Source organism: Passer montanus, unplaced genomic scaffold (assembly GCF_014805655.1).
Source record: "Passer montanus isolate IOZ18808 unplaced genomic scaffold, ASM1480565v1 scaffold51, whole genome shotgun sequence".
NCBI classification, from domain to species: domain Eukaryota; kingdom Metazoa; phylum Chordata; class Aves; order Passeriformes; family Passeridae; genus Passer; species Passer montanus.
The window spans coordinates 5,525,086-5,542,924 of NW_024370041.1; the positions used below are offsets into that span (position 1 = coordinate 5,525,086).

General features: G+C 36.5%; 1 protein-coding gene across 2 annotated transcripts in view; it reads left to right on the forward strand.

Annotated features, from left to right (window-relative positions):
• Positions 1-15,673, forward strand: part of GRK4 (G protein-coupled receptor kinase 4) — a 38,981-nt gene extending 23,308 nt beyond the window's left edge. The window contains exons 9-16 of one of the 2 annotated variants that reach the window (XM_039723939.1): positions 118-308; positions 2,598-2,635; positions 5,070-5,159; positions 5,711-5,919; positions 6,730-6,867; positions 7,454-7,591; positions 9,736-9,858; positions 11,280-15,673. In XM_039723939.1, the coding sequence (XP_039579873.1) occupies positions 118-308; positions 2,598-2,635; positions 5,070-5,159; positions 5,711-5,919; positions 6,730-6,867; positions 7,454-7,591; positions 9,736-9,858; positions 11,280-11,333 (981 nt within the window). In that variant the 3' untranslated portion in view covers positions 11,334-15,673. Of the gene's footprint in view, positions 1-117; positions 309-2,597; positions 2,636-5,069; positions 5,160-5,710; positions 5,920-6,729; positions 6,876-7,453; positions 7,592-9,735; positions 9,859-11,279 lie in introns of those variants that run through there. The other variant, XR_005629242.1, reaches the window with a different exon arrangement.
• The last annotated feature ends 2,166 nt before the right edge of the window (positions 15,674-17,839 follow it).

Genomic DNA, 17,839 nt, shown 5'->3' on the forward strand with positions numbered 1-17,839 from the left:
TGTTCTTTTAGCTTTGAAAAAGGATTCATCAGTTGATTACACTGGAAAAAAGATGTGTGAATTGTTTTGGGGTTTATGAATGATTAATGGTTGTGTTCTCACCCTGCCTGTTTTTAGGTTAGTTTATCCTATACATATGAGACGAAAGATGCCCTGTGTTTAGTATTAACCATAATGAATGGAGGGGATCTGAAGTTTCACATATACAACATGGGAAATCCTGGCTTTGATGAAGAAAGAGCTATTTTCTATGCTGCAGAACTGTGCTGTGGTCTGGAGGATTTGCAAAGGGAGAGAATTGTTTACAGGTGAGTGTCATCTACAGTTACTTGTACTTTTCCAAGTCTCTTCAGCATTGAACATATTAATTGTTTCCTACTAAAACAAGTTTGTATTTTAATTTTGTAGGAAAATAATAAAAAATAATTGTTTAGTTGTCCTTTTCATGGCATATCCCAAGGAATATATCTCTTATGTCTTCTTGCTGTTGATTTAGGTCTTGATGCTTGATATATTTTAAAGTTGATTCAAGGTTTGTTTGTAAAATGAAACTGAACTATGATTTACAAAGCAAATTAATTTATAATTTTAATACATAAGTTTTAGGAGGATGGCATTGTATTCCTGCTCACTCTAAAGTAGTTCACAGAGGGCTCTAGAAGTCCCTGGCTGCATTGCATGTTACATTCACAAGGGTAGCAGGATAGTCATAGCCCATGTGAAAAGCTCCTTCTTCTGTTTTAATTTCAGATTCCTCCAATAAAATTATTATTGCCTTTGAATTAATGAAACTGTCAGAAGCTTTATGCATTGCAATTGAGATTGTATTATTTAAATGCTCTGTTTTGTCTCTGTACATCCATCATTTAACCCCTGGTATGCATTAATGTTAGAGAACGAGCAAAACAAACTTAGTGGTAGACCAAGAATGCTTTCTTTATGCTTCTGCTGTGTAACACCAAGTATCACACACACAGACACACAGAGTGGGAAGTGGCACAACCAGAGTGAATCAGGCTTATGCTGGTGGTTGGGAAAAAAAAACCTAAAAAAAACAAACCCTAAACAAAACAAAAGACCCCAAACCATAGCTTTGTGTTTAGGCCCAACTTGTTAGCTGTTTGCCTACAAGACAACCTTCAAACACATGTCAAATATTAGTGTTCTTCAGTTTTTTAACTCTGATCTCTCCTGGTCTCTCTGCTATTGCAATCTTATATTTAATGTTCATTTATTAACATTGGGTATTTTCAAGACTTAAAACCATGGGAAGCAAAGAATCTTTATGATTTTTGTATACAGTTAATCTCACAAGATAATGAAACTTTACCATGATTACACATATTATAGAACAATTAAACAATATTTGGGGGGAATAAACCCTGCTTAGATTTCCTGGTGAACAGTTTTCTCTCATTTAGAATGTCAACTCTAGAGTCATTCTTCCTAATTTTTTTTCTTTTATGTTATTCAGACTCTTCTTGTCACAACTGTATATGTGTGTGTGTGTGTATATATATATATATATTTTAAGAATCTATTCCAGTAACTGATTCTTTAGCAACTACTGGGTTTTATTTCTGGCTTATGTTTATGGTGGACAAAATCTAAGAGGCCATCTCAGTCCACATGCTTACTGATGCATACCACAAATACACATATATATTAAATAAAAATAAAAAATTAACAATATATACCTAACTATAGTGCACTATTATAAATAATAGTGTACATTAAACATTTTATACAAATTTTCATGTCTATATATATATATGTATATCCTCAAGAGAATGTGCTAGGGCATAAATCCTAGAACAACTTTTGATTCAGCTTCAATGACTCCCCAAATTTTCCTTGAGCAGAGAAAAATTCAAACATTCCATTCAATATTTATTTTGTTCTCAAAGTAAAAATGCACAAGATGCAAATGGCAATGCTGAATTTATTGCCCTTTTAGTACTTCCTGAGTTTTGCTATCAGTTAATAGTTAAAACATGTTGTTTGTGGAACTTTGATTTTTAGAGAAAAGTAATAGGAAACTTCTAGAAAGTTATTGCAAAGAATCTTAACTAGGTGAAGTGTCTAGGAAGCTTTAGAAGTTGCATGTCCAAGTTAAAGAAATTGAGTTTAAATGAATGCTATTAAGCCTGTGATTATTACTCTTTGTTGATATTCTGGTGCCCTGGGGAGAAATAAAGCAAGGGGTCAGCATCAAACTGCAGCAAACACTTGTGTTTTACCACTGGGGAGTTGTAAAGCTGATACTCCTCAGGAGAAATGTTTTTCACTTATGAGCACAAATTTTGGTGTAAATTCTGGTTCTTTATATCAGGTTTTTAGTGTTGTGTTGCCTTTGTTAATGTAAACCAAATAGTTATGTTAATGGAAATTAAAGAGTTCAGGGAAAGTGGATCTAGAGTTCTCTGGTTAAACTATTCATATTATAGGCCATCAACTTCACAGCTTTTCTTGTTTATAGGGGGAACTGCAAAAAAATGCTTCAGTCAGAACTAAAAAGTCTTCTGTTGAATCTGTTGCACTTGAGGGCTAATAGCTTTGTCTTTGTTTAATTCACATTTCTGTTGTTTAATTTGTAGAGACTTGAAACCTGAGAACATACTTCTTGATGACTGTGGTAAGTAAAAATTATAATTAATTTTAAAATCAGGAATTATACTTCTAATACCAAGCCAGAAATGTAAGGGATTTCTTCATGACAAAAGAGACCTAATTGATGAATCTTAATTTAGCAAACAAAATACTGCCTTGCTTTTTAGAAAGCAGGGAAAAACTTTGGGGGTCAACCATGATTATATTAAGGGTCAATTTTCTACCTTCAAATAGGTCCATTTTCCCCCTCCTCTTGATTTAAGATCACTAAAATTTTACATGGATTTCTTTTGTGTGTCTTTTCTTCAGCTATGGAAACATGATTTGTTAGATGTTGGGGGGCAGAATTTTACTCAGTAAACCAGAATGTTTAGACAGTAAGAAGAAATCTGAAGTATTTCTGTGTTAGTATTTCAATTAAAAGAGGTCTGATGGTCCCTGATGCATATGTGGCTGGAAGGAATCAAGGAAGTACAAACAATATGAAGAAATGTTTGTAGTCTTTTGTTTGTCAAAAGCCAAATTAATTCTCTTTAATGACTTTGTATGCAAGTCATTACCAGAATCTTTTGAATTCACTGTGGAACATGTGCAGGATTTATCTTCTAAGCTGTGGAGGAATATTACAAGCTTGTTCTTGTAACTGCTGAGCATTTTAGTTGAGGAAAGACTGGTTTTGAAGTCATTAGCACAGTATTTATTTTTAAAGTCAGCATGTTCTGACTGATAAATTTCAAAAAAGATGATGCTTGAGAGAAGTCACTTTCCAAGAGCTAAAGCTTTGCTAGACATCAAATGCATTCTTTAATTTTTCTCTCCAGCAATGTCTTGGAAAAGCTGAAGGCTTCTTTGAGGAAAAATGTAGCCTTGCAGGACTGCACTAGAATGCTTCCTCTCTGCCAGGGATATTTTGATCTAGTTCCAGAGAGCACAGGAGACTAATTAGAAAATCGCTTCAGGAGCTCAGATCTTGCACTTAAAAAGGGGTTCATCAGATGTCAGGGAATGCAAGAGCATCTGAATGTATTTAAAATAGCATTTGCTGCTGCAGAGCATTACCTTATTTCCAAGCAGTATATAGAGTGGAACTTGACTTTCTCCTCTCTCTCTCTCCATCCCCTGATTATCTAACACATGTACATAAGAAATTAATAAAATAATATGCTGCTAACTAATATTGATTCTGTAGAGAGTGATGCAGTGTCCACTCTTGGAGGCTTTCTAAATAAGTATTTAAAAAGCCTTGGACACCTTGGGCTGCCTGCTTGCTCAGAAGGTTTTACTAGAGACCTTCTGAAGTCCCTTCCACCCTGAATCATTCTGTGAGTCTGTGGTGTTTCTGTAAACAACACTATCCCTGTCCCTGTAACCAGTATTAGTAATAAGTGTGGGTTTTGCTCTTTTTTTTGGCAACGAATCTTTCTATAAAATTGTTTTAAAATTGGATTGAAAATGTGATTGTCCTTTCTTCTGTCTAGACTTTTACATTTTTATTAAGAAAGTACCTTATGTGTTTTTACATTAAAATGTCAATACAATTCTTGCCTTGAAATGTCTTGAATGTGCTTGAAACAGTTCATGAGCCTATCCAACAAAGAATGGGAATATCCATGGGAATGTAAGGGAGAGTGGGGTGGATTTATTCCCATTGCCCTGCTTGGACTGGTTCCCCACTGAGCACTGCATGACAGACCAGTCTGTTGCCAGATGATTTCTGTGCTAGAGGTACAGCTCTAAAGGCCAAACGTGATAGGGGAAGGTCATCAGCTTGAGACATTTGGCTGATAAAGTGCAATAGAAGCTGTTATCCTCTTAGGAGTGATTCATGAGAAGAGGAAATCCCAGAACTGAGCTGACATGTTACCATATAAATAATTCTGAGTAGGTTATTGACTGGGCTGCTCATGGTTTGGGGTGGGAGTGGGGAGAGCAATTCCAAGTACTCGTGTTTGGCATTATTGGGGTACTTCATTACAGGAAAACAAGCTCTCTCAGTACAGGCTACAGTTTTCTCACATTTGGAATAAATTAAGTTAATTTTGAAGTTTTACTAAGAAGTCAGAAAGCTAAGTGCTTGTGGTGGGAATACAGAATGGAAAACCACAAGTGTCTGATGCATAGATGCAGAATCTGAAATGAGCATTTCTATTTGTCCAAGAACAGCAGCCTATGCCAAAGCTAGGAATTAAAGTGCTTAAGAGCAAATTATTTTTGTATGACCTTCAGGAAATCAGTTATATCTGTGCTTCTCTTTCTTCACATTTTTAAGGAGGAGCTGAACAAAACACTCTTTTCAAGTCAAGTTAAATAAACTAAGGGCTGTATGAATGTTTTGATACTTTGCAGTGGGGTTTTTTGTGAGATGTGCAATAGAAATTTTTTGTTTTAAAAGTCATAGTACTTCATTATTTTACTTCATTAATTAGCTGACTATGTATAATTTATTTTAACATCAATAGGACATATCAGGATTTCAGATCTTGGATTAGCTGTGCAGATTCCAGAAGGTGAAACTGTCCGAGGACGTGTTGGGACTGTTGGTTACATGGGTATGTAAACATTCTTTGCTGGTTACATTTTACCAGAAAATTTTCTTCTGTGAATAAAAGAACTGTATTGGACCTAGATTATTACTAGACATGTTATAGGAAGAAGAAGGATTATAATATGCATTTGTAGATGTTACTTAATTATAAGCCTACTGATAAACTTGAAAATTTAACTGAAAATTCCAGCTTTAGGCAGAACTTTAAGAAAGCACCTAATTTTTTCTGAGATTCAAAGAGATTTATGGTCACAGATAAACAGAGAAATTACTGTGACAATACATTTCTTTCCACGCTTTGAAACACTTCATTCTCAGGTTTTTTTTTTTCATTCTCTAAAGAATACTGGTTTTAAGCATTAAAGAAATTAAGTTTTTCTCTTGAATGTAAACAGAATTCTCACTGTAGAAATGAAAGTTTCTTCAAAGCACAGAGGAGTCACACAAATGTGTCTGCACAGGGCCCAGAGAGAGTACCTGAGAGTTTTTCCAATACACACAATTAGGCAATTTCAAGTGAAATGATGTGGGGGTGTGCTTCCTTTTGTTTTGTAGCTCCAGAAGTGCTCAAAAATGAGAAGTACACATTCAGTCCGGATTGGTGGGGTCTTGGCTGTTTGATTTATGAAATGATTGAAGGACAGTCTCCATTCAGGAAGCACAAGGAAAGAGTTAAACGGGATGAGATTGACCGGAGAGTAAAGGAAGACCAGGAAACATACTCAGACAAGTTTTCAGAGGAGGCAAAATCCATCTGCAGGATGGTGGGTGAAGAGACGTAGAGGTTTGAAAATTAAATTTCTAATCCTTTTAAAGAGACCAGCTACTTTATTTTAAAATCTTGAAAATTTTTCAGAACTGGATTTCTTAAACCTTTCTTTATTTCACGTGAAAGTTTGTGATTGTTCATGAACTGTTCAGTTATCAAACTTCAAGAACTCAGAACTTTTCTCAAGATGAAGGAAAGTTGCATCAATGGATTATTCATCACATGAATGAAATGGTCTAGTACTGCTTGGACCACTTGTTATTATAGATGGAGTACAATAGCATGCTCAGCTTGGATACTGCATGGGAACAAATGGCTGAGTAGTACACCAGTTTCTTCACCTAAAACAATATCTAGAAGACAATGGCTTTTTTTTCCCTATCTTGTCTGTTCTTAAATTTACACAGAAAGCTTCACAAGTTTTCTGTACTAGTTAATGCAAGATATGTGCATTACTTAAGCCCATAGGAAAAAATATAAGTCTGTATTTCCTGAAAGGAAAGCCTACTGCAAAGTCTGTACTATAAAGTCTTCTCAACATGGCATCAATTAAAATATTTTCTTATGACTTTGGGCATAATCTTCAAATCATGTGCTTTCAGGGGTTCTTTTGTCTGTTGAAAATATTTGTTCCCAGAATGTTGTTGTTTGAGTTTCCAGTTATACTTCCAGTTGATACATGAAAAAATTACTTAATAAGAGGCCAAGTAGCAAAATAAACTGATTGAAAGACATTGTATGTAGATAATTCTTTTTAGTTGTGGGATTGTATCATGGATCAGCTTTTTTTCCCATGTATCTGCAGTTACTTGCTAAAAATCCAGGGGAACGACTGGGTTGCACTGAAGGAGGAGCTGCTGTTGTAAAGCAACATCCCATTTTCAAGAACATCAACTTCAAGAGGCTGGAAGCTAACATGTTAGAACCTCCATTCTTGCCAGATGTAAGTAGGTGAGACAGATTTGATTAGTATCTAAAAAGGCAAGAACTGTCATAATTCTGTTAGCAATCATATGAACTCCAGAGAAACCTTTAAAGTTAGTTTCATTGGTAGGAAAATGCCATTGTAGCTAGTGATGATAACTAATTGTTTTTTGGTGTTTCATCTGAGATCACAAAACAATTTACGATAGTGCAATTTCCCTAGGGAGCTTTGTAGCTGATTTCTTACCCCTTAAAAGTCCACTTCCATTGCTCAGATGCAGAAGAAATGAGGAATAGCTTTGAAGAAAATACTCCAGAGTTGAAAGGAAGGTGACAGAAGATGAGTGAATTATGATAATCATTGAGATCCAGACAAGCTGTTTCTGGCTTTGATATTTCTTTTCTGTCACTGGCAGGATGGATAGAATTGCTCAGGTGACTTATGAAGAGCATCTTTGTATTTCTGTTCCATAGAATAATGTAATTTGGTGATCAGCAGTGTGAAATGTAAAATTGCAGACAAATTACTCCCTTTTGCTCATCTAGGGAAAATAAAAGTCCCCAGATCTAAAACTTTAATGAAGTAATCTTGTATTGTACTGCAGCCACGTGCCGTTTATTGCAAAGATGTCCTGGACATTGAGCAGTTCTCAACAGTAAAAGGAGTGAACCTGGATACCACAGATGATGACTTCTATTCCAAATTTGTGACGGGTTGTGTCTCAATCCCTTGGCAAAATGAGGTAATGCACATTTCATAGAAGATTATTTTCTTTAGTACAGCATATTGAATATTTAATAAAATATATCATTATAATGATTTTCTCTAGGAGATGTAAAGAGGTTTCTGCTTTAGATTTCTTTGTTGAGAGGCTTCAAAATTTTTTTTTTCCAAAAGCATAAGGAACTTGCTAAAAACAGATTTATGGTAAATTTGCATAAACAAAGTCTGGCATCTTGTCATCATATGCACAGTTTACAGAACAGTATTAGTATCAGTAGGACCACCCTTTCCTTGTTCTTCAGTCACATGTTATTCAGTATTGCTGTTCACAGAAGAGGGATGGAATGTTATTCCAAGTGCTCAAAAGCCAATAGGTGCAGTGCAAGCTGTTTTTGTGTAGCCTGTGTATCAATAGAGTATCCAAGTGACAGCAACACAGAATTGCAGACTCACCTTTTTCAAGGTTTCAAAACAAACAGTTCAATGTCAGTTGAGTCAGACATTCCCTTAAGAGGTTTTTTGTGTGCCTAGTGAATGAATATTCTAGTAGTCTGCATAGAGTACTAGAATTTTGCTGCCTCTGCGTGCAATTCAAACCCTCTTTACTGTTTCAGCAAGAGCACTCAGTAACAATTACTTAAAATTGTTGTTCTTGTTATGAGTGCCTTGTCCTCATTATAAGTTATTTGTGACTTTCTGAAATTACTATTGTCTTGAATTCTACTAGTGTCACTTCTCTGCCACTATGATAGCATTTTATTTAAAGCTTGAACACAAAAGATGAGCAATTTCTGAACAATTTGGAAGAAAAAGTACATTCCCTTTTGGGTTTTTTTTGCATTACATTAAGAAGGATATTTGAAAAGGTGTCATTTGACATAGAAAGTTTTCACTGAGAAACAGTGACCCTTGGAGAAAGAAGTATTTCCTATATTATGTTGTAATTCTAAACTTCAGAATATGATCTAGTCATTCAAAAATGCACTGCAGTTTAATAACTAACCCTGCAGAGAGGAATAAAGTTGGAACTGGTTGTGGAATTCTTGTGATGGCAGTTCCTTTTCTTCAAGGAAGAATTGCAGATTTCATTGTACATTTGTGCTTGTTTTTTCTTTTAATTCACGTTACTGAGCTTTCCCTCAAATTTTTGAGTCAAGACTTTCTCTCACCATTCCATAATTTACCCAATGTTCTGGTTTACAACAAAAGCAGGCTGCATTTCTTCTTACTCCTCTTTATGCCCTCTCTCTCTACAAGGTATATTCACAGTCTTAAGCTGTGCCAAGGGAAATATAGGTTGGATATTAGGAAAAACTTTTTTACAGAAAGAGTGATAAAGTGAATGGTCGAGAGAGAGAATGGTCTGCCTGGGGAGGTGGTGGAGTCACCATCCCTGGATGTGTTTAAAACAAGCCTGGATGTGGCACTCAGTGCCATGGTTTAGTTGAGGTGTTAGGGCTGGGTTGGACTCGATGATCTTGAAGGTCCCTTCCAACCTCGTGATTCTGTGATTCATTGGCTGCCTGCTGCTGTGACAGATGTGTGCTGGTGGCACTTACTGGTAAATGCCAGCTGGATTTGGGCATTAGTCACTCCCCCCTTCTGACCCTGCCTGTTGGATTTTGGCATTCACTCTTCCTGCTGTCCTTTCTGTACCCAGTAATTGTGGTTTTATTTCTTTTGTTTCTGTGTACACAGACAAAGATTATTTCAAAATCCCTTGCTTCTCTCCAGAGACCCATCTTCATTACATCTTTTTTTCCCTCCCATGTCATGTTTATTAAGTTCAGTTCAGGGCATGGAGATACTACATTTCTTTGGCTGGGCTGCTTTAAAATGAACAGAATACTTGAAAGGAAAATCTCCTTCTGGTTCTAAAAGCTTCTCTTTATTGCATCACGTGCAGAAGAAATGCAGGAATGCAAAAAAAAGCAAGGGAATACCTGACACCTGTGTGAGAGTGCTCTCATTGCTATTCTTCAGTTGGTTGAGTGCCCAAGGAGAGTCAATGTCAGCTTTGTGCTTCCTTTTGGAGACAGTGGTGTAGTTTGGCTGATGAATTTTTAAGTGCTAGGAGTACCCAGCCAGAGTAAATAGATAATACCTGGAACTTGTTTGAGAGGCTTTTATGGATATTTCATTTATATTTCATATGTTTCCAAGATGATTGAAACGGGATGCTTTGAAGACATCAATGCATATGAAACTGATGGTACTGTGTCACCAGACAGAGAGAAGTCTCCTAAGCCAAAGAGAGGCTTCTTTCACAGACTCTTTAGTGGAGAGGTAAGGGCATGTATTTTCTTTCATTAGAAAATAACTTCCCTTCTGTTTTTTATTATTATTAATTTGTGATAGGAAAACCAAGTTGCTCACTGCCTACTGAAACTAATAAAATCTGTTTTGTTATGGCTTTGCTCCTCCACTGCACTTCAGAAATTATGGCAATCCCTATAACTCCTGGAAGCTTTCCTGCCTCAGCATTCTGTCCTCCTCTAGTTACCTGGCTTCTGCTAAAAGCAGGGCTACAGACCTTCCTTTGCTAAAGAGGTTAATTTGGGTCTTGCTTCTTATATATTTTACCATTTTTTAATGAAACCTATGTACATGTCTTCAGACATAATTGAGGCCCTGTGTAAAAACTAGTAATAAGTACGTTTATAAGCAAAAATAAGCATCTATCCAATAAATAAGTAGAAATATCTCCAAAATAAATTAGAAGCACCATGAAACAAATGTTAAAATATTTTAGGCAGTTTAATGCTTTCACCAAACAATGACATAATAGATCTTTACATCGCTGATAATGCACAGCCTTTTCTTACACACAGACTTCTGCTCTTTAGTAGAAGAATTTCCTGTTCAGAGAATTGAGTATTAACTACCTAGAAGACACATCATGTATTGTAATTGTCTACAGGATGTAAGAAATAGACTATTTGTAAAGGTTTGCAGCTGAAGATGTTATATACAATTCTGCTTGCTCAGTGTGCCTGCACTTAGAGAGGAAATATCTTGAGAAGCTTTAGTATATTCCAGTAGTGAACACTTGGGTAGAAATCACTTTTGCTTTCAAGCAGAAATGGAATTTTAAAATTGCTAGGTGCATATTAAGTAGCCACAGCAAGTCTGTATATTAAAATTGCATGAAGAAATTTTTTGTCTTCAGCTGGCAATTCACCTTTCTAAAATGGTACAATGCTAATGGAATGTATAATAGTACTGTCATTTTTAGTTTGTCTTTTCAAATACACTTTTCCCCCACTTTGGGTAATGGAATAGAAGGGATGATTCAGTGTACTAATATTCTCACATAGCTAAAATTGAAGCTTGTGTCTTACTGTAGTATTTTCCAACCAAAAATCAGCAGGATTCATAGTGTCCTGAGATATGGTTCTATATATTGAGAAGAAGTCCTAAAATATGAATATGGTTTGACAGTTTTCACTTGGTTTTGAACTAATAGGATTGCAGTTAATGGTCTTGTGAAGTTAAAAGAAGGAAAGAACTTTAATTAAATTTTAACAACTTGAGTTTTGGACTTGGGATTGTGGATTCCTTTGAGTTTCCCAAAGCATTTACTTAGGATGGAGTAAAATGTGCTGGAAAAATACCCACCCCCCCAGCCTTTCTGTGCCCCATAAAACACACAAATGAACAATAGTATTAGTTCTGCAGCTGAGTTGTCTGTTTGTCTTCTCTTGCAGGTCTGCTTTAAGTCTGATTGCAGTGATGATGAGCAGGAGTCCTCCAGACTTTAAATCATTTTATCCTCATCAGAAAGGATGAGCAAACATTAAATGTTTTATATCTCTGTAGCAAATTGTATTATATATATTTTTTATCTGAGTTCAAGGATTTTTGTACATTTGTACTTCATTTGTTTTAAGATGTATATTTTCACTAAAGCTTAATTGTACAAAAAGCAATGAGTGCCATTTGAGTGAGTGTGTTTCTGTATGTATTTGATTTATCTTGATTTTTTTTCCCAGTGGAATGAATCTAGAAATACTAAAAGGATTTTAAAGCACAGAGATAGTATCTATGGCATCACTGTAACTTGACTTTGTATGCTCCTAGTAAAACTCTTCTTCATCATTAGGATCTTTATTAGCAGTTTTCTTAACAGTAAAATTGATGTATGGATAAACTTAATAATTCTGGTATTATCCAGCAGCATGGCAGTGCTATTACCTAATATATCTCTCAAGCAATTGCTATGAGAAAAAAAGGAGTTCAGTGCACTTGGCCAGCTATTAGGAATTGCTCTTTATTATCAGGCTCTGTAGAATCTCTTTCTGTATTTCTGTATAAAGAGAAATTTGGACATTTAACTTAATCCTCAAGCTGAAGTATCTCATTTCTCTCTTTCCTACCCATCTTGCACATCCTCTCCATAGAGTTTCTTGGCATGAACCATGCTAGTCAACCTATGCCAAAAATTTATAACTATATTTTAAAAACTTTGTTGTCTTTACTGAAAGGATTTCTTTTTACCTCTGGGGGTCATAGTTTTATTTTATTTTCTGTAAATGGAATTGTTTTTAACTCCATGTAGGATGTTACAGTTTTATAATGGGTTAAAAAACAAAGCATGGGCTCTTCTTACTAATGTCCTCTCTGCTTATGTTGTAATATGCAATGTTCTAGGGTTGACAGTGATCACTGCCACTGGGGGAAGGGCAAGGTAGCATTAAGTATTGAATTTAATTATGTAAGTATTTTTTATAGCCTTTTAAAACAGAAACATTAAAATATGTCTTTAATGATTGCTTAATACAGATGTGGAACTGGTATTGAAGTTTGTTCTGATTACCTGATGTCCATTAGTAAAACTGACAAAAGCTGCTTGAAAGCTAGGCAAACTTCCATTCTTCTGGACTCACTGTAGGTCAGACCCTTTATTTTGTAAATTTCTAGTAAAACTATTCATCTGGGTATGAGAGTCAATTTAAAGAACACATTTCATTAAAAGCCTCTTCTGTTTTGAAAACTGAGTTGAGTACTTGAAATATAATGGAGTAGGAGACATTATTTTAGTTTCACATTTTGTTCTGTATTCTCAAGATTTGTCTCAACAGTGCATGCATTCAAATCTCTGGGGCACCAGCTGGACCACACATGTAAACATAGAGCAACTGAATAGCCCCCCACCTCCAAAAGGTCCCTCTTGTGATCTGCAGACCCACTGGAAGAGACTTCAGCTGCTTCTGAGAAACTCAAAAGATATATTTGATATTCAAGCCTATCATCAGGTTTGAATTAATAGCATTTGGTCTCTAAAGACAAAGTTTTAATGGATTAGAATTTGAAAAAAATGGAAAACCAGTGTGTTGCAGAACCCTACTGGGGCTCATCCGGTGTCTCTCTGAAATTGTTCCTCTTGGCTACTGTGCCACAGAAATGAGGAATTAGACTATTTTCCTATGTTTTCAGTGCATTTTTCCTCCAGTCTAAAACAGCACACAAGACAGCAAAATTATTCTTTTAGAGAGTACAAAGGGAGAAATTGGCAGAGGGAGAGAGAGTTTGAATGAATTACTGGAAGATGGTCTGATGTAATAGTGAAGGGACGGGAGGCTTGACAGAAATATCTGCAGTAAGGGTGTTGGCTAGAACCATTATGTGTGAGACAATGAGCTGGCAGTCTGACCTGACCCTCTTTATTTTGTACCACAGCAACAGAAGAACTCTAAAAAGGGGGGAATGGAAAAATGGGGAAGCAACAAAAGGGTTTTATAAATACCTACATGGTTGGAGAAGTCATTGTTTCCCTGATTAAAGGGTTTGAATTTTTAAGATCTTAGGCTTGCTGTTCTGAGGCAAAGGTGACTGTATAAACACCAGACATGCAGGGTGACAGTCTGGATTTAATGTCTGTGTAGAGTAACTTGAAATTTGGGCAAGAATACCATGGACACAAGCTAAATAAACTTATTTATCAAGAAAATTTTTTATGAAGAAAATTGGTTTTAACAGATTAAAAAAATCTGAAAATCTATTTATCATGTATTTCAAGTTTTCTTTCTGTATGAGATGGAGAGGAATCTTAAAAAAAAATCACTTCTCTATTTTGAGTGTTGAGGCTTAACATATATTTTTCCAGGAATCTGTGAAGAAAGAGGGCTAATTATGAGAAAAGAGAAATTGTTCCTAAGAAGTGGTTATTTACATGTCTGCTTCTTTGGAAAAAGGAACTCTTTGTAAAAAAGTGAGAATTTGTTTTTATGAAATTTTACTTAGTTTAATTTCACAAGTTTTTTCTTAAGTGCAGAATAGTACTATTGAATTGTTTTGAGTGAGTACGTTTGCAGGATTATGACCTAATTCCATGGGGTTTGAGGTTTGATTTTTTTTTTGGTTAGTTGATTGTTCTTTCCCAATAGGCTCAAGATGGCATTATTGTACTATAAATTTGTCCCTTTTTGCTAGAAATACAAGCACATAATAATGACTGCATCTTATCTGATGTGAATCCCCAGGAAAATTAGAAAAACCAAAGAAGTGGAAGGATCAGCAATCAGCAGAAGTCCCCTTACACAGTACATGGAGGGGAAGATGTTGTGCTGTTTAATCTAAGGTGACTACATTGGTTAAAGATCTTTACTGGAGTATAAGGAACATGCAGGTGCACCTTGAAAGCAGGGAAAGCCTAAGGAGAGGCGAGAACACCTGAAAGCAAAATATCACAGTGTGAGAAATTTAATATGAACTTAGCTCTTGATTTTTTTTAGGACAAAACTGGGAAAAAGGAGGAGGAAAATAGCTGGTTGTGTTTACTGTATGTAGCCTTTTACTTCCATGAAACTGTTGGGGGGGGATGGGGGAAGCCAAGATAACTTCTTGTAATTCAGCATTCTCTAGACCCATGAGGTAGAAGGCTTTAATAGCAGTGAGACAATCCAATGTTCTACTGCTGCAAGATTTGGTAAGACCTATGGAATTCCATGGAGTTATTTGCATGAGATCAACCCTCCTTTCCTGTGGCATGTGTTTCCAAGCATTTGTGTATGTAAATCTTCATGTTTGCTTGTGAGTACCTCAAACCTCTCTATTTAGCTCAAAATTCAGAAACTGTGAAACAATGTACCAGTGTCTTATTGGTTTACTTAATGCTTTTCAATGTTGTGACCAGAATAGAATCTTCATGCCTCAGGGTTGTTTTTTCTATTAAGAAAGCTGTCAGCTTCTCCCTGCCCCCTGAGGTGTGTTCACAGTAGAGATGGTGTTTCTGGATTATAAAAACAACAGAACAGCCTCAGCTGAAAAAACGAGTACTTAAAACTAATAATAAGTAAGGAAAAAACCCTGTGCTATGTCTGTAACAGCAAGAGTGTTATTGACAAACCTTAGCTTTTAATATCTCTTGTCTCTTTTATTTTTCCCCAAATCATCCTTAAAACAGTAGTCCTGAATGTTTTTGAGTATGAAAGAGAATTATCTCCAAATCAGAATAAAATCATCTGGTTTATAAATCAATGAAAGAAGTTATTAAAACCAACTAACAGTCCATTCTTAGAATGCACTTCAGTTATTTTTCAAACTACACTGATGTAAGAATTTCTTCATTGCCATTTGTACAAACAGAGAATACTTGTTTACAAGTTACTAAAATATGATAACAAAAGTGATATTTTTCTATGGTTTACAGTTTAGCATTATATGAATTTAACATTGGAATTATCATCTTCATTTTAGTATAGGTTTTCAGAAAACACTTTTCTTTAGGAAGTGAAATTCAAATTATTGGAAAGCATCTTTTAGCTGAAGTCATATTTACTTTGGTTTTCATTACTCGCTTGGCTTATTTGGTGATGATGATGTATTTTCTGTTGAATGAAACATTCTTTTTTATTTCATAATTGTTCTTGTGGTGTAACTTAAGTTTTGCACATGAGCTGTAGGTAACTTTTTTCCATGATCCAGTTGTGTCCAAAACACCAGAATTCTTTCCAGGCATAGGAAGCTGACTGTTAAATGTGATGTGTTACTTCCAGCATCTCCAAACCACTGAGTGTTCTTGTGTGAGCTGTTTTCCTGGACCTTCTAGCATTGTAATTCCTCAAATAAAAGCAAAACACTGCCACATATCTCAACCACATGTATTACTGTCTAATGTGATTTATTTACCATGTCTGTCATGGTAGCTGGGATAGAAAAAGGAAAAAAAATGTAATTAAAATAAATATCCAGTTTCTTGAAGCAGAAAATGACTCCTACATAGTGTAAGCTTTTTAGCAGTGTAAAATAGTCGAATTCAGGAAAAAATGTCCTGGTTCTGCTGCACTGGCTCAACTGATACCTTATCTCATGGTCTGGATCTAGATTTCTGCGTAAATTTCCATGAGAAAAGACAAAATTATGGGGATGGGCTGTTTTTCATTAGCACATTTATTGTAATTTTATAACATGAGTTGAAGGACAAAGCCCCCAAATGCTCTCCAAAAGGGTTTCAAACTAAATGACCTTAAAACGACACAAGCAGGCAGTGACATATTGCAGATTATCTGTGCATATGCCAAGCCCCGGGGGCCAGCAGTCTCATGGAGTAGTCCCAATTACCTGCTGAAGTGTTCATGGAAATGCAGAAATGCTGGCCAAAGTGGGGCTTCAGGATAGGGTGAAAAATCCTCTTGACATGCTCATCTTAAAAACATTAAATCAGGAGGTAACTTAAGAGACCAGGTAAGAGCATGTTTCTTTTCTTTTTCTCCTGAAGGCTGAGATTCATTAGTTGTCATCTCCTAAATTTCAGATAATCGTTTAGGTATGCACTGTTAATTGAACTTCATTTTCCTTTGAGGTAACATCGACTTTACAAAAACACTTCTTCTCTAATCCCGCCTTGTTTTTTCTTACCCCTTGCCTGGTTTTATTTTTGCCAGTGCAAGTGTTTGTGGGGCAGATCAGATACACACAAAACCATGGATCAGTTTGGACCGGGAGAACCTATGATAAGGTATTCACCAAAGAAAAACCTGATATCCAGGGTTACCTTCCAATTAGCTCCCAGCTAATGAGCCTCAGCCGCTGGAGCTCGGAGGGCAGGGAGAACAAAGAGCAGCGAGCTTGGGGCAGGCCCGTGAGTCAGCAGCCCACAGGGACGGGCACACTTCCATCGAAAGCTTCAAACCAGCCGTGCAAGGGCTGGCCTGCTCGGTGCCTTGGTTAATCTTTGATAAGAGCTTCTGCTCTTTATACTGTGCTTAAATTTAATTCAAAGTGTGGAGTGGCACATGCACAGAGTGTGCAGCGTTCCAACTCTGCTGTCATCTTTTTACTGTGCTTAAATTTAATTCAAAGTGTGCAAAGCACATGCACAGAGTGTGCAGCGTTCCAACTCTGCTGTCATCTTTTATCATGTATCATTTGCTAAATAAAAAAATTCATGATTATCCACATGTTCCAGTGAAACGTTTCTGCAAGCTTTATCATAAATTAATCGGGAGAAATACTGCTCTTACCTTAAAAACTCGTATTTTGTAGCACTTCTATAATGAAATAAGGTTTTGCTTTAAGTTGAATTGCTTTCAGGACTAAGGATAGGTTTCCTTTCAGAGGACTGTTTAAAATAGTTTGTCTTTTATTAACATGCTAGTAAAGTTAACTGCCAGAGAGAGCACTGTTCTAGTGAATATTTGGCAAGAATGTTATCTGTGACTTCTGTCGGCCTGAATATTCAGACATGAGCTTTGCTTCATTTCTTCATGACAGCTAACAGTAACCAAGTTGAATTACTGGAAATTTATTTTCTTAGAATTTCTAAGAGCTGTTCTCCATTTTTATTGCTGGAACCACTTTCATGTGTGTGAGATAAATTGAATTGCCAGTTCTTATCAGCTGTCATTTAATGTCTGTATTAACAAGTAGATATATTAAAATCAGTGGTTGCAATCGGAAACTTCGCAGTACTGCTGAATTTCTCTAAATGTTTAGCAATGGAATCAATGATTTAAATATTCTATACTATCTCTTTTGTATTCTATATGTTTAATATGTGTGCGCAAGAAGCATCCTCTGATGAAGCAGGTCCACGCTCGGGGGAGGAGCGCTGAAAGGCGAGCACGGACGCTGCCAAGCCTGAAGTGTCCTGTAAGAGTCTGTGCAGCCCAAAACAGCGCCGGAGTGCGGGCAGCGCCTGCGGCCGGCCCTGGTGCTGCGGGGGCTGCCGCGTTCCTGCTGCGCCCCGTGCTCCCGCCGCGGAGCACTGCCCGGGGCTGCCACAGGCTCCCAGGGCCGCTCCCCGCCCGCGGCAGCGCGGCCACCC